Below are 22,281 nucleotides of genomic sequence, written 5' to 3'. Positions count from 1 at the left end.
CGGGAGGGGCGGGGCCGGCGCCGGTCCGCCCCGCTATTGGCTGAGCGCTGCGTTGAGTGGCAGGAACCCGCGGGGGGGAGGCTGGCCCCGCGGCGCCGCGCTGCCATTGGGCGAGGCGGGGGAAGGCGGGCGGTGAGCGGCGTGGGCGGTGGCCAATGGGGAGGGGACGCCGGCTTTCCGCGCGCAGTTCGGAGCGGTAGCGAGCGGCGGCCCGGAGCCATGGCGGCGGCGGGCGGCGGGGCTCACGGCGGCACCGGGCCCGACCCGCCTCCGCTCTTCAACCTGCGGCGGCGATCGCGGAACCAGGGCTCGGAAGAGGCGGTGAGGGTGGGGGCGGCTGTTGGCGGGTGGGGGCGGGGCCTCGGGAGAGGGGTGGGGCTTCTGATGGGGCGGGGCTTCCCCCGTGGGGGTGAGAGGTGGCGGGCTTTGGTGGTCCCCCATGGGGGCGGGGCTTGGGGGCTTCCCGGTGGGTGGGGCTTGTATAAAAGATGGATTGTGAGGGCGTGTCCACGGAGGGGCGGAGTTTGGGGAGGAGGCGGGATTAGGGCTCCATGGGGCGGAGCTTCTGCAGGGGGCGGGACTGGGCAGGTCCCTATGGGGGCGGGGCTTGCATAGGGGCCGGATTGGCGGGTCCCACATAGAGCGGAGGTCGGGGAGGGGGCGGGACTGGGGACCCTGCGGAGGAGGAGCCTGGGGAAGGGGTGGGACTGGGACCCTGTGGGGCGGAGCCTGGGGAGGGGGCGGGAATGGGGACCCTGTGGGGGCGGAGCCTGGGGAGGGGGCGGGACTGGGGACCCTGTGGGGGCGGAGCCTGGGGAGGGGGCGGGACTGGGGACCCTGTGGGGGCGGAGCCGGGGGGGAGATGGGACTGGGGATGCAGTGGGGGCGGAGCCTGTGGAGGGGGCGGGACTGGGCACCCCATGGAGGAGGAGCCTGGGGAGGGGTGGGACTGGGGACCCTCTGGGGGTGGAGCCTGGGGGGGGCGGGACTGGGGACCCTGTGGGGGCGGAGCCTGGGGAGGGGGCGGGACTGGGGACCCTGTGGGGGCGGGACTGGGGACCCTGAGGGGGCGGGACTGGGGCACCCCGTGGGGGCGGAGCCTGGGGAGGGGGCGGGACTGGGGACTCCGTGGGGGCGGAGCCTGGGGAGGGGCAGCCCTTGGGGGGTCTCCATGGGTGGGGGGCAGCACTTCCAGCTGGGGTGCGCTTTGGGGTCACCCCACGGGGACGGGGGGGATGAAGGGTGGGACAACAGAGCAGCCCATGGGTGCCCGGTGCTGCCCCAGGGCCACCCCTGGGGGCTCAGGATCCCACCCCTGCCATCCCCCCCCACCTCCCGGGGACCCCCATCTGCCCCACGCCCGGGGGTCCCCTCCTCCTCTCCCCCAGGTGACGCTGGAGAAGGTGCTGGGAATCACCGCCCAGACCAGCAGCGGCTTGGCCTGCGACCCGGCCGCGGGGCTGCTCGCCTACCCCGCCGGGTGAGCGCCCGCGGGGACCCCCCGACACCCCTCCGCGCCCCCCCGAAATCCCAGCCAGGGAAAAACCTTCCCCCCTTCCTATGCAGGTGCGTCGTCGTCATCCTGAATCCCCGGGAGAACACGCAGAGACACCTCCTGAACACCTCCAGGTACCCCCAGACACCTCCAGGTACCCCCAAACACCTCCTGAACACCTCCAGGTACCCCCAGACACCTCCAGGTACCCCCAAACACCTCCTGAACACCTCCAGGTACCCCCAGACACCTCCAGGCACCCCCCAAACACCTCCTGAACACCTCCAGGTACCCCCAGACACCTCCAGGCACCCCCCAAACACCTCCTGAACACCTCCAGGTACCCCCAGACACCTCCAGGCACCCCCCAAACACCTCCTGAACACCTCCAGGTACCCCCAGACACCTCCAGGCACCCCCCAAACACCTCCTGAACATCTCCAGGTACCCCAAAATACCTCCAGGCACCCCCCAAACACCTTCTGAACACCTTCAGGTACCCCCCAAACACCTCCAGGTACCCCCAAACACCTCCAGAACACCTCCAGGCACCCCTGAACACCTCCAGGTACCCTCCAATACCTCCAGGTACCCCCCAGACACTTCCAGGTACCCCCAAACATCTCCTGAACACCTCCAGGTACCCCCCAAACACCTCCAGGTACCCCCGAACACCTCCAGGTACGCCCCAAACACCTCCTGAACACCTCCAGGTACCCCCAAATACCTCCAGGTACTCCCCAAACACCTCCAGGTACTCCCCAAATACCTCCAGGTACTCCCCAAATACCTCCAGGTACCCCCAAATACCTCCAGGAACCCCTTGAACACCTCCAGGTACCCCCCAAACACCTCTTGAACACCTACAGGTACCCCCAAACACCTCCAGGTACCCTCCAACATCTCCAGGCACCCCTGAATACCCACAAGTACCCCTCAAACACCTCCAGGTACCCCCGAACACCTCCATGTATAGCCCAAACACATCCTCAACACCTCCAGGTACCCCCCAAACACCTCCAGGTACCCTCAAACACCTCCAGGTACTCCCCAACAGCTCCAGGTACCCCCAAATACCTCCAGGTACTCCCAAAACACCTCCTGGTACCTCCAAATATCTCCAGGAACCCCTTGAACACCTCCAGGTACCCCCCAAACACCTCTTGAATACCCCCAAGTACCCCTCAGACACCTCCAGGTACCCCCAAATACCTCCAGGTACTCCCCAAACACCTCCAGGTACCCCCAAATACCTCCAGGTACTCCCCAAACACCTCCAGGTACTCCCCAAATACCTCCCAGTACCCCCAAATACCTTCAGGAACCCCTTGAACACCTCCAGGTACCCCCCAAATACCTCCCGGTACCCCCAAATACCTTCAGGAACCCCCCGAACACCTCCAGGTACTCCCCAAACACCTCCAGGTACTCCCCAAATACCCCCCGGTACCCCCAAATACCTTCAGGAACTCCCCAAACACCTCCAGGTACCCCCCAAACACCTCCTGAACACCTCCAGGTAACCCCCAAACACCTCCTGAACACCTCCAGGTACCCCCCAAATACCTCCCGGTACCCCCAAATACCTTCAGGAACCCCCCGAACACCTCCAGGTACTCCCCAAACACCTCCAAGTACTCCCCAAATACCTCCCGGTACCCCCAAATACCTTCAGGAACCCCCCGAACACCTCCAGGTACCCCCCAAACACCTCCTGAACACTTCCAGGTACCCCCCAAATACCTCCCGGTACCCCCCAAATACCTTCAGGAACCCCCCGAACACCTCCACGTACCCCCCAAACACCTCCTGAACACCTCCAGGTACCCCCCAAATACCACCCGGTACCCCCAAATACCTTCAGGAACCCCCCGAACACCTCCACGTACCCCCCAAACACAAGCTGTGCCGTACATTAGGTTTCAGGAGCAACACTCACGCAGCTTCCGGTATTTTTCCTCCCTTCTCCTCCCAAGAAAACCCTCAGTTTTCCTTCCGGAGTAGCCCAGTTATTAAAGAAAACCCAATATTTTCCAGAAAAACCCTGAGCGCGTTGGCGTTCTCACCCGACGGGAAGCTCATCGTCACCGGAGAGGTGGGTGCCACTTACTTATAGTCACCTACACCCCAATTTTGACTATCCTGGCGCTGGCGGAATGGAGTAACCGCCGCCACGCCGCCGTTTTCCCCCTACGTAGAACGGGCACCGACCGGCCGTCCGCGTGTGGGAGGTGGAGGAACGGGCGCAGGTCTCGGCGTTGCACGGTCACAAGCACGGCGTGGCTTGCGTCGCCTTCTCCCCCAGCGCCAAATACCTGGTGTCGGTGGGGTACCCGCACGATATGGCGGTCAACGTTTGGGATTGGAAGGTGAGCTCCGGTCTAAACGGAACAGCTTGAAATTCCTCAAATCGGGAAAAAAAAAACAAACCCATTTTCCAGCTTTTCTCACGATCGCTCGTGGCTCCGGATTTTTGGGGGTTGGGGGGAAACGTTTATCGTACACGACCCGACCGCCTCCGTTTTTTTTCCGAGCAGAAGGATTCCCTGGTCGCGTCAAATAAAGTGTCCTGCAAAGTGACGGCCGTGTCCTTCTCCGAGGACAGCTACTTCGTCACCGTGGGGCATCGCCACGTCAAGTTCTGGTTCCTGGACTCGTCGAGGGAGCTGAAGGTGAGGGGGTGCCCTTTGCCGACGTCGTCTTACGGGGACGCGGGCGACCGATGAAGCTGAACTGGGGCTTGGACGTTGCTTAAATCCTCGTCGCCGAAGCCGATGCGACGCAGGAGCGGGCGGTTTCCGTAGAAAGAATTGAAGAAATGCTAGGTTTTTCCCCCAAAATTCACGTTGCGTCATACCCGAACGTCGCTTTGCTCCGGTCGGCGCCGGACCTCGAAGGCGCGGGTGTTTCGGTTCAGCCCGAATGCTCCGGCGAAAACCCGTGGGTGCACGGCAGCTCTGCCGGAGAGCGCGTGCGGGCACGGGGACGCCGCCGACGTCCGGTGCCGCGCCTGCTCCAGAGGTTTGGGAACCGTCTCCTTCGTTAACGCTCGTTACCGGTTGTTTTTGTAGATTAACGAGACGGTGCCGCTGGTGGGACGTTCGGGGTTGTTGGGAGAACTTCACGACAACGTTTTCTGCGGCGTGGCCTGCGGCCGAGGGCGGATGTCGGGCAGCACCTTCTGCGTCTCCTCCTCGGGGTTGCTCTGCCAGTTCAACGAGAAACGGGTGCTGGAAAAATGGATCGTTTTAAAGGTGGGTGAAGGTGGGGGCCCCCCCCCTCCTTGGGGTGATGCCCACCGGCAAGGACCTTACCCGCTCGGACCGCAGGTGCCGTTGGCAAATTGCCTCTGCCTCAGCGAGGAGCTGATATTTTGCGGCTGCGCCGACGGCACCGTGAGGATTTTCCAAGCTCGTGACATGCGCTACCTGAGCGACCTCCCCAAACCTCATCCCCTGGGCGTGGATGTCACCCAAGTCCCCCCACCCAGGTACCGCCCGGCCGAGGGGACGCAGGGATTTCCCCCCCCCCCCGTCCCCTTCGCTTTGAATCGCCCCGGGTCGGCTTCCGGCGCCGAATCGCGGGGTTTTCGGATCCGACGGCTCTCGTTGCTCGGCCCGCGAGCTCGTCTCGATGGAGCCGAGACGGGTTCGAATCGGCGCCCGATTTTTACGGGCGGTGAAGGAACGGCGAGGACGGGCGGGCGGTGTCGGGCTCACGGGGGGGGACTTCGTTTTCCCCTTCGTTTCGGGGCTGCCCGTCGCGATACGGACGCCATTTCATTTCCAAATCAAATCTGCCTCTGGTGGGCTCCGGAGGGGTCAACCCCCCCCCCCCCAAAACGTTGCGCCCTCGGGATGCGCCCCGACTCCGTCTCCCTCTCCCTGAAGGCAACCGGACCTGGTCTACCCCGACACCATCGCCTTGGCCTACGACGTCCGCAACCGCTGGTTGTCCTGCGTCTACAAGGACCACAGCGTCTACGTCTGGGACGTCGGGGACCTGCGGAACGTCGGGAAGGTGTGGTCGGACCTTTTCCACAGCTCCTTCGTCTGGAGCGTCGAGGTGAGGGCGAGCGGGTCCCACAGGGGGGATTCGGGGCACCCGTAGTTCCACTTTTCTTCCTCCCCTCCACACGTAACCCCCCCTGGGGTGTAGGTGTACCCCGAATTCGAGGAGCGGAGATCCTGTTTGCCTCCCGGTTCTTTCCTGACGTGCTCCTCGGACAACACCATCCGCGCCTGGACCCTGGGAAGTGGCTCCGCGCGCCCCGTCCAGGGCAGCGCCTACAGCACGGTACGACGGGGGGGCTCCTCTCCTTCCCAGGAGATGTTGGAAGCAGTTAGGTGGGCTCCTCTCCTTCCCAGGAGATGTTGGAAGTGGTTGGGTGGGCTCCTCTCCTTCCCAGGAGATGTTGGAAGCTGTTGGGTGGGCTCCTCGTCTCCCCAGGAGACGTTGGAAGCTGTTGGGTGGGCTCCTCTCCTCCCCAGGAGATGTTGGAAGCTGTTGGGTGGGCTCCTCTCCTCCCCAGGAGATGTTGGAAGCGGTTGGGTGGGCTCCTCTCCTCCCCAGGAGATGTTGGAAGCGGTTGGGTGGGCTCCTCGTCTCCCCAGGGGATGTTGGAAGCGGTTGGGTGGGCTCCTCTCCTCCCAGGGAGATGTTGGAAGCGGTTGGGTGGGCTCCTCTCCTCCCCAGGAGACGTTGGAAGCTGTTGGGTGGGCTCCTCTCCTCCCCAGGGGATGTTGGAAGCTGTTGGGTGGGCTCCTCTCCTCCCCAGGGGATGTTGGAAGCTGTTGGGTGGGCTCCTCTCCTCCCCAGGAGATGTTGGAAGCGGTTGGGTGGGCTCCTCGTCTCCCCAGGAGATGTTGGAAGCTGTTGGGTGGGCTCCTCTCCTCCCCAGGAGACGTTGGAAGCTGTTGGGTGGGCTCCTCGTCTCCCCAGGAGATGTTGGAAGCGGTTGGGTGGGCTCCTCTCCTCCCCAGGAGATGTTGGAAGCGGTTGGGTGGGCTCCTCTCCTTCCCAGGAGATGTTGGAAGTGGTTGGGTGGGCTCCTCGTCTCCCCAGGAGACGTTGGAAGCTGTTGGGTGGGCTCCTCTCCTCCCCAGGAGATGTTGGAAGCTGTTGGGTGGGCTCCTCTCCTCCCCAGGAGATGTTGGAAGCTGTTGGGTGGGCTCCTCTCCTCCCCAGGAGACGTTGGAAGCTGTTGGGTGGGCTCCTCTCCTCCCCAGGAGACGTTGGAAGCTGTTGGGTGGGCTCCTCGTCTCCCCAGGAGATGTTGGAAGTGGTTGGGTGGGCTCCTCTCCTCCCAGGGAGATGTTGGAAGCGGTTGGGTGGGCTCCTCGTCTCCCCAGGAGATGTTGGAAGCTGTTGGGTGGGCTCCTCGTCTCCCCAGGAGATGTTGGAAGTGGTTGGGTGGGCTCCTCTCCTCCCAGGGAGATGTTGGAAGCGGTTGGGTGGGCTCCTCTCGTCCCCAGGAGATGTTGGAAGCTGTTGGGTGACGTGGGTGGGCTCCTCTCCTCCCCAAAGAGCCGCCTGCGCTCTGCCGGGGGCCTGACTGTCCCCTCTCCTCCCGCGCCAAGACCCTGCTGAACGTCGTCTACGTGGACGCCACCACGCAGCACCTCCAGGACTCCTCCAGCGCGCCCGACCGAAGCGAGAACGTGGGTCACCTCGACGTCAAATCCGGGGTACGGGTGATGCAGGTCAGCCCCGACGGGGAGCATTTGGCATCGGGGGACAGAGGAGGAACCCTCAGGCAAGCGGCGTCGCGCTCGGTCGACAGAGGACGGTGGCGGTTGGGTGCTTGGGTGGGCTCCCCACCCCTCGTTTTAACCGTTCGCCTTTTTCCCGGGAGCATCTCCGAGCCCTCCTCGCCGCGTGCCGTTCCTGCCCGGCTTTTCCCGGTTATCGGGGGCAGGGGGGGGGGCCGAGCCGACGCCGTGCGCTCTCCCCTCGCAGGATACACGAGCTGCGGTTCATGCGGGAGGTGGCCAAAGTGGAGGCGCACGATTCGGAAGTTCTTTGCTTGGAATATTCGAAACCGGAGACCGGTAAAGCTTCATCCCGAAAGCGATACCCAAAAAATCACCACCCGGATAAATCCTTTGGGTTTCGGGGCTCGGCTTCCCGGTGATCTTACCAGTGGAAAAGCTTCTCCTTCACCAAATGAGCCGAGGCATCCCAAAAAACGAACTTTGCAGGGAAAGGTCTCTCCTCCGAGAGCCGGAGACGGGGACCAGCGCTGGGGGGGGGGGGTAACCGACCCCCTCCAAGCAGCGGAAAGGACCTGTGCGACCCCCTCCCTTTGCTTTAACGCCCCGGTTTCAATCAAAATCTTCGTAGGGAACGACAGCAAATTTCCCTATTTCGTTACCAAAAACCTTGCGTTTATTTTAACACCCTTTTTTTTTTTTTTTCCAGGAGTTGCGCTGCTGGCTTCGGCGAGCAGAGACAGGTTGATCCACGTCTTGAACGTAGATAAGAACTATAAGTTGGAACAAACCCTGGACGATCACTCCTCCGCCATAACGGCGGTTAAATTTGCCGGTAGGTGGTTGAATTCTCCCCATCGAGCTGCCCTTCGCCTTGTTTTGCTTTGAAGTCGGGGGGTTTTTGTTTTTTTTTTTCTCTCCGGATTTACATCCCTAAATTTCAACGTCTGCGTTAGAAGGGGCTCCAAGGCGTCTCCAGATGGTGGGGATCCATAGCGGGGGGGGGGGGGATCCCGCCTTGCGTTTAGTTCTTAAACGAATCCTTATTTTTTTTTTTTTTACGGCTTCATTCATAAAGAATCATTTTTCGGATTCGCCGGGCGGCGAATTTGGAACGGGTACGATTTCCGATCGCCTCTCCCTGTGTTCTCTTCGCTCAGGCAACGGGGACGTTCAGCTGATAAGCTGCGGCGCCGATAAAAGTATTTATTTCCGCAATGCTCAAAAGGTGGGTTAGCGGCGTCTCCACGGGGATCTGCTATTTCTTCCCAAAAATCGGAGAGGCGAGAAGGTAACGCGGCTTTTCCCGTCTCCCTACAGCTCCCGGATGGCTTCAATTTCGTTAGGACCCATCACGTCGCCGAGAAAACCACCCTGTACGACATGGACATCGATATCACGCAAAAATACATCGCCGTCGCCTGTCAGGACAGAAACGTCAGGTGAAGGCGTTTTTCCCTGTCGGATCACCTTTCTTCTCCCGGCTCCGGTGTCCGCGGAGGGGGGGGTGGGTTTTGTTGCCGGTTTGACCACCTCCCGCTCCTCCCGCAGGGTGTACGGCACGGCCAGCGGGAAGCAGAAGTGCTGCTACAAGGGCTCGCAAGGCGACGACGGCTCCTTGCTGAAGGTAAGAAGGTGATTTCCACCACGCGTCGGCCGTCGGGGCGTCCGCAGCAGCTCCCTGGGCGCCGGAGGGGGGTCTGCGGCGGAGCAGGATCGTCGGCGGGTGCTGAAGGGCTTGGGGTTGAGGCGTTGGTAGCCTCAAGGGAAGAGTTGCCATCCAAGAGAAGACGTTGGCCAACGTGAACCTCAGGAGGTTCAACAAGGCCAAGCGCAAGGTCCTGCGGCTGGGTGGGGGCAACCGGCACGGGCTGGGGGATGGGTGGATGGAGATCAGCCCTGCGGAGAAGGACTTGGTGGGTGACAAATGGGACGTCGGCCGGCCACGGGCGCTCGCAGCCCGGAAAGCCAAGCGTCTCCTGGGCTGCGGGTCCAGGGAAGGGGATTCTCCACCTCTGCTTCGCTCCGCTGAGACCCCCCGCTGCGTCCAGCTCGGGGGTCCCCAGCGCAAGGCGAGCGTGGACCTGCTGGAGCGGGTCCAGAGGAGGCCACGGAGATGGTGCGGGGCTGGAGCAGCTCTGCCGTGGGGAGAGGCTGAGGGAGCTGGGGTTGTTCAGCCTGGAGAAGAGGAGGAGACCTTCCTGCGGCCGATCAATGCTTAACGGGGCTTGTGAGAAAGATGGAGAGAGGCTTTTACCGGACAGGACAAGGGGCAACAGCTTTAAAACCGCGGAGGGGAGGGTTCGGTTGGACGCGAGGAAGAAATTCGTTGCGATAAGGGTTGGAGCAGGTTGCCCCCAGAAGCTGTGGATGCCCCATGGTGGGAAGGTTCAAGGGTTGGAGGGGGCTTGGAGCAACCTGATCTAGGGGGAGATGTCCCTGCCCACGGCGGGGGGTTGGACTGGTGGGGGGGGGTCTTTGAAGGTCCCTTCCATCCCAAACCCTTCCGTGCTCCTAGGAAGCTCCGCGGTCGAGCCCGACCCACCGCTCCTCTCCCCCAGGTACAACTGGATCCCTCGGGCACCTTCCTGGCGACGAGCTGCTCCGACAAGAGCATCGCCCTCATCGACTTCCACTCCGGGGAGTGCGTGGCGAAAATGTTCGGTCATTCAGGTTGGGTTCCTCTCGAAAACCCCGGGAAGTGCCCAGGGAAAGGGGTGCCTACCCCCGCCTGTCCCCCGTTCGGCCAGGAAGCACCCCCCCCCCCCCAATAACGCCCCTATGCACCCGCTACGTCGTTTACATCTCTTAAACGAGCGCGGGGCGTCGCGTTTTCCTTCTCTCCGGCGCAGAAATAGTCACGGGGATGCGGTTCACCTACGACTGCAAGCACCTCATCACCGTCTCAGGAGACAGGTAGGGGCCAGCGGACCTAAGAAATGGTTTAATTTATGCCTCGCCCTATACGCCTCGCCCTATACATCTCACCCTATACATCTCACCCTATACATCTCACCCTATACGCCTCGCCCTATACGCCTCGCCAGACACAACGGGAGAAGAATCGGCTTTAGAGGGCGCTGGGTGGGACGTACGCCCAAGCGGAGGCAGCGTTGGAAGGCTGGGGTGGATTAAATTAATAGAGGGGTTTAACGTAAAGCTCCCCCCGTCTCCAAAATCTGGGGGTGACCTGACACCCACCCCCCTTCACCCGCATTTCTACCCCCAGCTGCGTCTTTATTTGGCACCTGGGTCTCGAAATCACCAGCAGGATGAAGCAGCACTTGCTGGAGCTCGACCTGCTGCAGCCAAAGCGGGCGAAGGAACCCGCTCCCCCGGCGCAGCTCAGGTAGCGGGGGGGAAAAAACCCCCTCGCCCCCACGTCCCACCCCGGTTTTTTGGCTTTCGGGGTACGAGGGAGCTCGGCGGCCCCACTTTTCTCCCCTTTTCCAGGCGGGAGACCTACGTCACGATTCCCGGTGGGATGACAGCGCCCGGTGCCGGCGGAGCTTCCGACGAGGAGGAGCGAGACGAAGCTTCGTCCCCGCAAACGCCCTCCAAGGAGGACGCGGAGCCGGGTGCGTCGCGGGTGGGGGTCCCTCTGCGGCCGCACCCCGTTTTCTGCTCGTTTTTCCTCCGAGGGCGGGGGTGCCTAACCCCGCTCTCCCCCTCCAGCTCCGGCGTGCGTCCTGACCAACGGCAGGCTGCCCATGTGGGCAAAGAGGCTGGTAAGTCGCGCGGCCGCAGCTAGAAACGTAATTATTTAATTTAATTTAATTTAACGAGGCCGGGTGAAGACCCCTTTGCTCCGTCTCCGCTGGATCCCCTTTCTTTCCCCCCTCCCTTCCGCCTTTTTCCAGCTGGGAGAGGTGGAGGACGGAGACGGGGCGGTCGCCAGCCCCCGGGGGAGCTACCGACCGCGGGGGCGATGGGCAGAGCGCGCCGAGAGGGGTCCCATCAAGATCCTGCCGGAGGTGGATCCCCCCTACTTCACCCCCCTCAAATCCCACCTCGAGGACGACGCGGAGCTCGAGCCCGGCAGCCTGGAGCCGCTGCTTTCAGAGGTCAGCACCCCCCCCCCCAAAACCTCGTCGGACTCCGCTTTTAACCATTCCTGGAGACCCCCTGCCCGCCAGCGCCCGTCTTTCCCGAAAAAATCCGGCTACGGATATCAGCTCCCCATCTCCGGCAGGCGGAGAGCTCTCCCAGTGACCTCAACGAGGACTTCCAGCTCTCCGAGCTCTTCCCGGATGAGGAAACCAACAGGGGACTGGAATCGCCGGATACAACCGGGACCAGACCGGAGGAGCCGTGCGTGCCGGAGGCGAGCAGGTTGGTGCCGGCCGAAAGCCGAACGTCCCGGTTTGGAGCGACGGCGAGCGCGGACCCGGCGGCATCCGGTGTTCGGCCGTCACCGACCTGCTCGCCTTCCCCCAAGGCAACGCGCGACGGAGCTGCCGCTGCGCCCCGCGGACCCGGAGGAGCTCGGGATCGGCCGGGAAAACGCCTCGTCCTGCGTTTCGCTCCGCCTGGGAACGCCGGCGCCTTGCTACCAGCCGGAAGGTAACGCCGGGAGCGCGGCCAGGGCTCTGGGAACGCACCGGCTTTGCCGTGACCGAGCGAAAAGCTTGGGGGCGGCTTTAGATTTTTGGGGGGGGGGGGGCTCAGAATAAAAATCACCCGATGCTAACGTCCGTGGCGGGGGGGGGCTTTCCTTTCCGGCTCCGTCCCGGCAGACGAGGACTCGGCGGGCTCCGCCGGGGAGGCGGAGGAGAACCCGCCGCAGAGCAGCTCGCTGCCCCAGACCCCCGAGCAGGAGAAGTACCTGAAGCAGCACTTCGAGACGCTGGCGGACGCCGAAGGTAACGGGAGAAACCGCGGGCGGAGAACGCCGGAGCGTTCGGCACGGTTCGATCCGAACGGATCCCAGCGACGGCCGAGCTAACGCTTCCCGACCCGCAGAAAAGTTTGAGGGTTCCTTAAAGGATTTGAAACCGCCCGAACCTGGAGAAGAGGAAAAAAATTCGTTCTTGAACCCGCGTTTAAGCATTTCGGCCCGGTTCCTCTCCCGCTGCCAGAACAGCAGGTGGGCGTCTGTCCGTCCGTCCGTCCGTCCGGCGGGGAAGGGGTTTCCCGCTCCCGATCCCTTCTCTCGTCCCGCAGGTTGGCGGCCGCCTTCCCCCCACGGGCACGGCCCCGGCCGCAGAGCCCTGCCCGTGCCCAGGAGCCGCTCGGGGAGCAGCGGAAAACATCCGAGGAGCTCCGGCAATCGGAGGCGAGTCGGTTTTCTGCCTAAGGGAGGGGGAAATCTTTGGGAGAAATCCCCAAAAAAAGGCATTTTTGTTCCTGGGGTCGGACTAAGCGGCGCTTCCATCAACTTTTTTAGAAACCGCCGGATGAAAAACCTTGGGAAACGGGAGAGGAAACAGGCTCCGACGCCGGCAAACCCACGGGTGAGTGTTTGAGGACAAAAAGGGGCTTCTTTTGCCCCAAAACCTCCTCCCGGATGGGGACGAGGTGGATTTTTGTCCCCTCCCTGGGGACAGGGCTCACGGCAGCCGCGCTGCCCGCAGGATCCCAGCGGATCGAGACCTTCGCCGCCGCCCTGCGGTCGCTGCGCATCCGCTTCCAGGAGACGCTGGGGCTCTACGACCAGGTCGGTGCCTCCTAAAACGTGGGGGACCCCCCCAATTCACAGCATTTCGGGGGGTCGTTCGCTTCTCCCTCCCTTGGGAGGACCAACCGCCGTGTTTTGACCACGTTTGTGGGGTGGGACCCCCCAAAAAAAACCCCCGCCGCTCGCGGCTCATTTCACAGCCGAGTGTTTTAACCCCCTCCACCCCCGGGCAAAGAATCGGGGTGACGAAGGGACCCCCCCTTCTCCCGCAGGTGACCCTCTACGCCGAGGACGTTTTCCAGGCCAGGACCGCGCTGGCCGACCTTTTCGGCTGGATAAAAGCGGAGCTGCGCTCCCGCGCCGTGACCCGCCACACCGACGCCGCCATCGGCACCGCCGCCGGCACCGAGGGTCCGGCACCGCCGCCGGACCCCCAGACCCTGGCGCTGCTCCGCTCCTACTCCGACTCCCTCCTGGAGATGGTCCGGAGGAGGTTGGAGAGCCCCGAAACGCTTTAAATCGAGGTATCGGGGTGCCGACCCCCCTTCCCCGTTAAATTTTTGGGGGTTTTTTTAAGTAATTCTCTAAGTTTTAACCGTTTTCAGGGCGCTCGGATGTATATTTTTCTCCGGTTTCTATATCGTCCCGCTCTGAGCCCCCCAAAAATCCGGCGAGCGCCCCGGTAGCCGCGTCCCCTCCCGGTCCTGACGGCGTTTCAGGTGGCGGAAGCGGCCATCGCTGCCGATTTTAAAGGTTATTAAAATAATAAATGGCTTTGAACCAAAGCGAGGGGTTTTGAGGAGATTTGGGGCAAATCAAGATTTGACGGAGCGATTTGAGACACGGTGGGGGCGATTTGGGGTACCCCAGGGCAATTTATAGGGCACCAGGACAATATGGGGCCCGTCACGGGCAACTGGGGGCACTGGGAATGCAAACTGGGATCCAGTGGGGTGAGTTAGAGCCCGGTGGGGGGGGCATTTGGGGCTGCTGTGGGGTGATGGGGGGCATTGGGGGGCATTGGGGGGCAACCTGACGCAGCGGGGTGACGACTTGGGACCCACTGGGGACAATTTGGGGACACAGGGTTGCAATTTGAGCATTTTGGGGTACCAGGGATGCAATTTGGGGCGCATGGGGACATTTTGGGGTACCAGGGATGCGATCTGGGGCCCACTGGGGACAATCTGGGGCCCCGTGGCTGTAATTCGGGGCGCATGGGGACATTTTGGGGTACCAGGGATGCGATCTGGGGCCCACTGGGGACAATTTGGGGCCCCACAGCTGCAATTCGGAGCCCATGGGGACATTTTGGGGTACCAGGGATGCGATCTGGGGCCCACTGGGGACGATCTGGGGCCCCGTGGCTGCAATTCGGGGCGCATGGGGACATTTTGGGGTACCAGGGATGCGATCTGGGGCCCACTGGGGACAATCTGGGGCCCCGTGGCTGCAATTCGGAGCCCATGGGGACATTTTGGGGTACCAGGGATGCGATCTGGGGCGCATGGGGACAATTTGGGGCCCCACAGCTGCAATTCGGAGCCCATGGGGACATTTTGGGGTACCAGGGATGCGATCTGGAGCCCATTGGGGACAATCTGGGGCCCCGTGGCTGCAATTCGGGGCGCATGGGGACATTTTGGGGTACCAGGGATGCGATCTGGGACCCATTGGGGACAATTTGGGGCCCCACAGCTGCAATTCGGGGTGCATGGGGACATTTTGGGGTACCAGGGATGCGATCTGGAGCCCATGGGGACAATCTGGGGCCCCGTGGCTGCAATTCGGGGCGCATGGGGACATTTTGGGGTACCAGGGATGCGATCTGGGGCCCATGGGGACAATCTGGGGCCCCGTGGCTGCAATTCGGGGCGCATGGGGACATTTTGGGGTACCAGGGATGCGATTTGGGACCCATTGGGGACAATTTGGGGCCCCACAGCTGCAATTCGGAGCCCATGGGGACATTTTGGGGTACCAGGAATGCGATCTGGGGCCCACTGGGGACAATTTGGGGCCCACAGCTGCAATTCGGGGCGCATGGGGACATTTTGGGGTACCAGGGATGCGATCTGAGGCCCATGGGGACAATTTGGGGCCCCACAGCTGCAATTCGGAGCCCATGGGGACATTTTGGGGTACCAGGGATGCGATCTGGGGCCCACTGGGGACAATCTGGGGCCCCGTGGCTGTAATTTGGGGCGCATGGGGACATTTTGGGGTACCAGGGATGCGATCTGGAGCCCACTGGGGACAATCTGGGGCCCCGTGGCTGTAATTCGGGGCGCATGGGGACATTTTGGGGTACCAGGGATGCAATCTGGGGCCCACTGGGGACAATTTGGGGCCCCACAGCTGCAATTCAGAGCCCATGGGGACATTTTGGGGTACCAGGGATGCGATCTGGGGCCCACTGGGGACAATTTGGGGCCCCACAGCTGCAATTCGGGGTGCATGGGGACATTTTGGGGTACCAGGGATGCGATCTGGAGCCCATGGGGACAATCTGGGGCCCCGTGGCTGCAATTCGGGGCGCATGGGGACATTTTGGGGTACCAGGGATGCGATCTGGGGCCCACTGGGGACAATCTGGGGCCCCGTGGCTGCAATTTGGGGCGCATGGGGACATTTTGGGGTACCAGGAATGCGATCTGGGGCCCATGGGGACAATTTGGGGCCCCACAGCTGCAATTCGGAGCCCATGGGGACATTTTGGGGTACCAGGGATGCGATCTGGGGCCCACTGGGGACAATCTGGGGCCCCGTGGCTGCAATTCGGGGCGCATGGGGACATTTTGGGGTACCAGGAATGCGATCTGGGGCCCATGGGGACAATTTGGGGCCCCACAGCTGCAATTCGGAGCCCATGGGGACATTTTGGGGTACCAGGGATGCGATCTGGAGCCCACTGGGGACAATCTGGGGCCCCACAGCTGCAATTCGGAGCCCATGGGGACATTTTGGGGTACCAGGGATGCGATCTGGGACCCATTGGGGACAATTTGGGGCCCCAGAGCTGCAATTCGGGGCGCATGGGGACATTTTGGGGTACCAGGGATGCGATCTGGGGCCCACTGGGGACAATCTGGGGCCCCGTGGCTGCAATTTGGGGCGCATGGGGACATTTTGGGGTACCAGGAATGCGATCTGGGGCCCACTGGGGACAATCTGGGGCCCCGTGGCTGTAATTCGGGGCGCATGGGGACATTTTGGGGTACCAGGAATGCGATTTGGGACCCATTGGGGACAATTTGGGGCCCCAGAGCTGCAATTCGGGGCGCATGGGGACATTTTGGGGTACCAGGGATGCGATCTGGGGCCCACTGGGGACAATTTGGGGCCCCACAGCTGCAATTCGGAGCCCATGGGGACATTTTGGGGTACCAGGGATGCGATCTGGAGCCCACTGGGGACAATCTGGGGCCCCGTGGCTGTAATTCGGGGCGCATGGGGACATTTTGGGGTACCAGGGATGCGATCTGGGGCCCACTGGGGACAATTTGGGGCCCCACGGCTGCAATTCGGAGCCCATGGGGACATTTTGGGGTACCAGGGATGCGATCTGGGGCCCACTGGGGACAATCTGGGGCCCCACAGCTGCAATTCGGGGCGCATGGGGACATTTTGGGGTACCAGGAATGCGATCTGGGGCCCACTGGGGACAATCTGGGGCCCCGTGGCTGTAATTCGGGGCGCATGGGGACATTTTGGGGTACCAGGAATGCGATCTGGGGCCCATTGGGGACAATTTGGGGCCCCACAGCTGCAATTCGGAGCCCATGGGGACATTTTGGGGTACCAGGGATGCGATCTGGAGCCCACTGGGGACAATCTGGGGCCCCGTGGCTGTAATTCGGGGCGCATGGGGACATTTTGGGGTACCAGGGATGCGATCTGGGGCCCACCACATGTGATTTGGGGCCATCATGGATGATTTGGGCCCCGCAGCTGTGACACCCCCCGCAGGGGTGCACCCCCCGCCCCGATCCCCGCAGCCAGGCGCACCCCAAATCCCCCCCACGCAGCGCCGTTCCCCCCCACCCCAGCAGCTCCCCCCCCCCCCAAAACCCCACGGAGTCGCCCCCCCCCACACCCCACAGATCCACCAACGCATCCCACTGCCAAAAATTATTGTCACCAAAATGCCACCCCCGGGGGACAGACCCAGGGTCCTGGGGAGAGGGGGGGGACGGGGGCTGCCGGAGAGGATTTTGGGGTGATGGCTGCGATTTGGGGTGATTTTGGGGGGTCTGAGAGCGTCTCCGGGCGCCGTCACTCGGTCCAGCGGTGGCCGCAGTGCGGGGCGGTGCAGACGTAGTAGAGCCTCATGGCGTCCTGGGGGGTGGGAGCGGTCACGGCGTTGGGGGGGGGGGGGGACACGGTGACGGCTTTAGGGGGACTTTGGGGGTGTCACCTCACCTCGGCTCTGGCGCTGTGCGATTGGAAGAAGACGGCTTCCTTGTGCCCGCATCTGGGGGAGAGGGGGACAGGGGTGACACGGGTGGGGGGGACGTCAGAGTTATTGGCGGGGGGGGGGGGGGACATCAGAGCCCCACGGGGACACTGGAGCCACGGGGGGGGGGGACACACCCGAGAGTCCACAGGGGGACAGCGGAGCTGGGGAGGGCAGGGGAGACCCGAGAGGGACACCGGAGCAGTGTGGGGCCGATGTCCCCACGTCCCCGGGGGTCCCCTCGTCCCCAGGGGGGTCCCTGACACCCCCACGGGGGGTCCCCACGTCCCCAGGGGGGTCCCTGACACCCCCACGGAGATCCCTGACACCCCCACGGGGGATCCCCATGTCCCCAGGGGGGTCCCTGACACCCCCACGGAGGTCTCCCCATCCCCAGGGGGGTCTCTGACACCCCCAGGGGGGTCCCTGTCACCCCACGGGGGGTCCCCCCGTCCCCAGGGGGGTCCCTGACACCCCCACGGGGGGTCCCCACGTCCCCAGGGGGGTCCCTGACACCCCCACGGAGGTCCCTGACACCCCCACGGAGGGTCCCCCCGTCCCCAGGGGGGTCCCTGACACCCCCACGGGGGTCCCTGACACCCCCAACGGGGGGTCCCCATGTCCCCAGGGGGGTCCCTGACACCCCCAGGGGGATCCCTGACACCCCCAACGGGGGGTCCTCCCGTCCCCAGGGGGGGTCCCTGACACCCCCACGGAGGTCCCTGACACCCCCACGGGGGTCCCCCCGTCCCCAGGGGGGTCCCTGACACCCCCACGGGGGGTCCCCAAGGGGGTCCCTGACACCCCCACGGGGGTCCCTGACACCCCCAGGGGGGGGTCCCCATGGCCCCAGGGGGGTCCCTGACAACCCCAATGGGGGGTCCCCCCGTCCCCAGGGGGGTCCCTGACATCCCCACGGAGGTCCCTGACACCCCCACGGAGGGTCCCCCCGTCCCCAGGGGGGTCCCTGACACCCCCACGGGGGGTCCCCAAGGGGGTCCCTGACACCCCCACGGGGGGTCCCCACGTCCCCAGGGGGGTCCCTGACACCCCCACGGGGGTCCCTGACACCCCCACGGGGGGGGTCCCCATGGCCCCAGGGGGGTCCCTGACACCCCCGGGGGGGGTCCTCCCGTCCCCAGGGGGGGTCCCTGACACCCCCACGGAGGTCCCTGACACCCCCACGGAGGTCCCCCCGTCCCCAGGGGGGTCCCTGACACGCCCACGGGGGGTCCCCACGTCCCCAGGGGGGTCCCTGACACCCCCACGGGGGTCCCTGACAACCCCCACGGGGGGTCCCCACGTCCCCAGGGGGGTCCCTAACACCCCCACAGGGGTCCCTGTCACCCCCACGGGGGGTCCCCACGTCCCCAGGGGGGTCCCTGACACCCCCACGGGGGTCCCTGTCACCCCCACGGGGGTCCCCCCGTCCCCAGGGGGGTCCCTGTCACCCCCAGGGGGGGTCCCCACGTCCCCAGGGGGGTCTCTGACACCCCCACGGGGGGTCCCCCCGTCCCCAGGGGGGTCCCTGACACCCCCAGGGGGGGTCCCTGAACCCCACGGGGGGTCCCCACGTCCCCAGGGGGGTCCCTGTCACCCCCACGGGGGGTCCCCCCGTCCCCAGGGGGTCCCTGACACCCCCAGGGGGGTCCCCCCGTCCCAGCTCACTTCTGGCAGGGGTGGTCCTCGGTGCGGGGGAGCGTGGGGTCCTGCGAGACGTCGGCGATGATCTGCGTGAGCTCGCTGCGAGGAGATAACCCGGGTCGTTAATTAGCCCCCTTAATTACCCACAAGCTATTAATATACCTGGCATCCCCCTCATCAATTACTCTTAATAATTATCCCTATTAATTACCCCCACATTAATTGCCCTTAAATTGTTGTCCCTTATTACCTCCCCTTATTAATTACGCACCAGTTACCCCTCAATCTCTCTTATTAACTACTCCAATTATCCCTTTACTAATTATTATTAATTACCCAAAACTGTTCTCCCTTATTAATTGCCCCCATTAATTGCTCTCCACTCTTCTTTCCTTATTGTTTCTCCTTATTAATCACTCACCCATTACCTCCCCCTAATTATTCTCTTATTAATCATCCTAATCCCTACTTTGCTAATTACTTTCTTCTTAATTACCGATTCTTTTTAATTGCTTTTCCCTTATTAATTACTCTCTACTAACACCCCCCCCTTGGGGTGGGAAACACTGGGACCAGCAGCAGGCGTCGCATCCGGGACTGCTAACGAACTCACTCCGCTAACGAACTCACTCCGCTAACGAACTCACTCCACTTCGTGGGTGATCTTGTTGACGTAGATGCAGCTGTTGTCGGCCTCTTGCTGGTAGTCGCAGTTGCGGCACTGGGGGAAAAGCGGGGGTTACGGACTGGTCCCAGTGCCAAACTGGGAGGGGCGGGGCACAGCCCCATGAGGCGCTGGGACTGGTCCCAGTGCCAAACTGGGAGGGGTGGGGCACAGCCCCATGAGGTGCTGGGACCGGTCCCAGTGGGGGCTGTGCAGGTGGGCGCAGCCCACTACGACGGTGGGACTGGTCCCAGTATGCCCCTAGCACTGGTCCCAGTGCCGCATGGGGACTGCGGGGCACGCAGACCAGTACCCTGGTACTGGTCCCAGTGGCGGGGGGGGGGGCACTCACGGCGTAGAGCAGGATCCGGTTCTCCTTGTCCTCCTTGGGGTACAGCATGTTGTTGCTGGGGGGGGGGGAACATGGGGGGGGGTGTTTTGGGGGGGGCCGGCCTGGTCCCGGGGCCACATCCCCTGGGGAGGGGGGGCTGGGGGAGCCCGGGGGTATCTGGGGGGCTTGGGGAGGGGTTGGGGGCTCTGGGGGGGTATCTGGGGGGCATCAGTGGGGGTTGGGGGTCTGGGGGGGGGTATCTGGAGGGCCTGGGGAGGGGTTGGGGGCTCTGGGCGGGTATCTGGAGGGCATCAGGGGGGGTTGGGGGTCTGGGGGGGGTATCTGGGGGACGCCGGCGAGTATCTGGGGGACTGAGAGGGGGGTTGGGGGGGTCTGTGGGGATATCTGGGGGGCCTGGGGGAGTGGTAGGGAACCCCGGGAGGTATCTGGGGGGCCTGCAGAGGGGATTGGGGGACCCCGGGGGGTACCTGGGGGTCCTAGGGGACCTTTGGGGTAGCCTACGGGGGGCATCTGGGGGGCCTGGGGGAGGGGTGGGGGACCCTGGGGGGCATCTGGGGGGCCTGGGGGAGGGGTGGGGGACCCCGGGGGTATCTGGGGGGCCTGCGGAGGGGATTGGGGGACCCCGCGGGGTATCTGGGGGACCTAGGGGACCTTTGGGGTGGCCTATGGGGGGTATCTGGGGGGCCTGGGGGAGGGGTAGGGGATCCCGCGGGGTATCTGGGGGGCCTAGGGGACCTTTGGGGTGGCCTACGGGAGGTATCTGGGGGGGCGGAGGGGAGGGACGGACCCCGGGGGGTATCTGGGGGGCCTGCGGAGGGGATTGGGAGACCCCGGGGGGTATCTGGGGGGCCTGGAGGCTATCTGGAGGGGCTGGGGGGCAGTTGGGGGACCCCGGGGGGTATCTGGGGGGCCTGGGGGAGGAGTGGGGACCCCGGGGGGTATCTGGGGGGCCGGGGGAGGGGGTTAGGGGGCCCCGGGGTGGTATCTGAGGGGCGCAAGAGGGTATCAGGGAGTCTCGGGGGGATGTCTGGGGGGCCCCGAGGGAGGAACTGGGGGACCCGGGGGTGTCAGGGAGAACCCGAGGGGGGTCTGAGGAGCCCGGAGGGTGTCAGGGAGCCTTGAGGAGGGGTCTGGGTGTCACGGGGGGGGGTATCGGGGAGCCCCGGGGGGTATTGGGGGGCCCGGGGGGGTTCTGTGGGACCCCGGGGGGGGGTGGGGGTCCGGGGTCCCCTCACCACTCCTGGCAGAAGCGGATCCCCACGAAGCCCGGCTCGTAGGCCCCGTCCGCCTCCATGGCGGCCCCGCGCACGCGCACGGCGCCCCCCGACGGCGGCCGCGCGGGGACAAACCGCGGCGGAGCGCGAACGGCGCGGCCCCGCCCCCCGCGCGCGGCAGGGGGCGCTCAGGGGCACCCCCCCTTCGCTGCCTGCAGCCCTGCAACCCCTGCATTGCACCCCTGCACCCCGTGCATTGCTCCATTGCACCCCCGTGCATTGCACACCTGCACCCCGCTGCATTGCACGTGTACACACCTCGTGCATTGCACCCCTGCACCCCACGTGCGTTGCTCCATTGCACACCCCGTGCATTGCACACCTGCACCCCCTGCCTTGCTCCACTGCACCCCCGTGCAGTGCACACGTACAGCCCCGTGCAGCGCACTCCTGCGGGGGATGTGTAATGCTCTATTGCACCACTCGTGCATTGCACACCTGCACCCCCGTGCATTGCTCCGTTGCACCCCCGTGCATTGCACTCCTGCACCCTCGTGCATTGCTCCATTGCACCCCCGTGCATTACTGCATTGCACCCCCGTGCATTGCACCCCTGCACCCCCGTGCTTTATTGCATTGCACCCCCGTGCATTGCACCCCTGCACCCCCGTGCATTATTGCATTGCACCCCCGTGCATTGCTCCATTGCACCCCCGTGCATTCCACCCCCGCACCCCGTGCATTGCACCCCGTGCATTGCTCCACTGCACCCCCGTGCATTGCACCCCTGCACCCTCGTGCATTGCTCCGTTGCTCTCCCGTGCATTGCACCCCTGCACCCCCGTGCATTACTGCATTGCACCCCCGTGCATTGCTCCACTGCACCCCATACATTGCTCCATTGCACCCCCGTGCATTGCACCCCTGCACTCCCTGCATTGCTCCGTTGCACCCCGCGCCCCGCCCGGTCGCACCCCCCCGTGACCCGCACGCGCCCCGCCCCGCCCCGCCCCGCCCCGCCCTCCTCCCTCCGCCCCCTTCCTCCAGAGCGCGTCGCTATTGGCGACGAGGCGGCGGGCGGGCGGGGCAGATCCCTCGCCATTGGCTGGCCGGCGGCGCGGGGGGCGG

At 64.2% G+C, this 22,281-nt stretch overlaps 2 protein-coding genes across 7 annotated transcripts; one reads left to right on the top strand and one right to left on the bottom strand.

Annotated features, from left to right (window-relative positions):
- The first annotated feature begins 134 nt into the window (after positions 1–134).
- On the top strand, positions 135–13,605 carry WDR62 (WD repeat domain 62). 4 transcript variants are annotated; one of them, XM_075134428.1, is made up of 30 exons: positions 135–321; positions 1,389–1,480; positions 1,567–1,629; positions 3,533–3,590; positions 3,694–3,864; positions 4,033–4,167; positions 4,567–4,749; positions 4,825–4,985; positions 5,386–5,560; positions 5,654–5,791; positions 7,075–7,250; positions 7,454–7,545; positions 7,916–8,041; positions 8,367–8,434; positions 8,527–8,648; positions 8,758–8,833; positions 9,768–9,879; positions 10,059–10,122; positions 10,436–10,555; positions 10,660–10,784; positions 10,882–10,934; positions 11,067–11,270; positions 11,399–11,538; positions 11,645–11,769; positions 11,943–12,068; positions 12,169–12,292; positions 12,370–12,481; positions 12,593–12,659; positions 12,753–12,862; positions 13,096–13,591. In XM_075134428.1, exons 1-30 carry the CDS (start codon positions 220–222, stop codon positions 13,339–13,341), a joined length of 3,666 nt encoding a protein of 1,221 aa, XP_074990529.1. In that variant the 5' UTR covers positions 135–219; the 3' UTR covers positions 13,342–13,591. The 4 variants fall into 4 exon arrangements, with proteins under 4 accessions (XP_074990529.1, XP_074990528.1, XP_074990526.1 ...); XM_075134429.1 differs by having other exon boundaries at positions 136–321; positions 12,780–12,862; positions 13,096–13,605; XM_075134427.1 differs by having other exon boundaries at positions 7,075–8,041; positions 12,780–12,862; positions 13,096–13,605.
- On the bottom strand, positions 3,416–22,108 carry POLR2I (RNA polymerase II subunit I). Of its 3 annotated transcripts, XR_012670520.1 has the most exons (9): positions 21,175–21,288; positions 19,940–19,994; positions 19,571–19,644; positions 18,948–19,022; positions 17,246–17,297; positions 12,032–12,210; positions 10,673–10,910; positions 9,994–10,138; positions 3,416–4,700 (listed from the first exon to the last, which is right to left on the bottom strand). XR_012670520.1 is itself a non-coding variant. In XM_075134542.1 (6 exons), exons 1-6 carry the CDS (start codon positions 21,231–21,233, stop codon positions 17,099–17,101), a joined length of 378 nt encoding a protein of 125 aa, XP_074990643.1. In that variant the 5' UTR covers positions 21,234–22,108; the 3' UTR covers positions 16,940–17,098. The 3 variants fall into 3 exon arrangements, 1 of the variants encoding a protein (XP_074990643.1); XR_012670521.1 differs by lacking the exons at positions 9,994–10,138; positions 10,673–10,910 and having other exon boundaries at positions 3,416–4,725; XM_075134542.1 differs by lacking the exons at positions 3,416–4,700; positions 9,994–10,138; positions 10,673–10,910; positions 12,032–12,210 and adding an exon at positions 16,940–17,161 and having other exon boundaries at positions 21,175–22,108.
- Between the last annotated feature and the right edge of the window lie 173 nt (positions 22,109–22,281).

The sequence above is a fragment of the Calonectris borealis genome, chromosome 32, assembly GCF_964195595.1.
Source record: "Calonectris borealis chromosome 32, bCalBor7.hap1.2, whole genome shotgun sequence".
NCBI lineage: Eukaryota > Metazoa > Chordata > Aves > Procellariiformes > Procellariidae > Calonectris > Calonectris borealis.
This window is presented reverse-complemented; position numbering and strand designations above follow the sequence as displayed.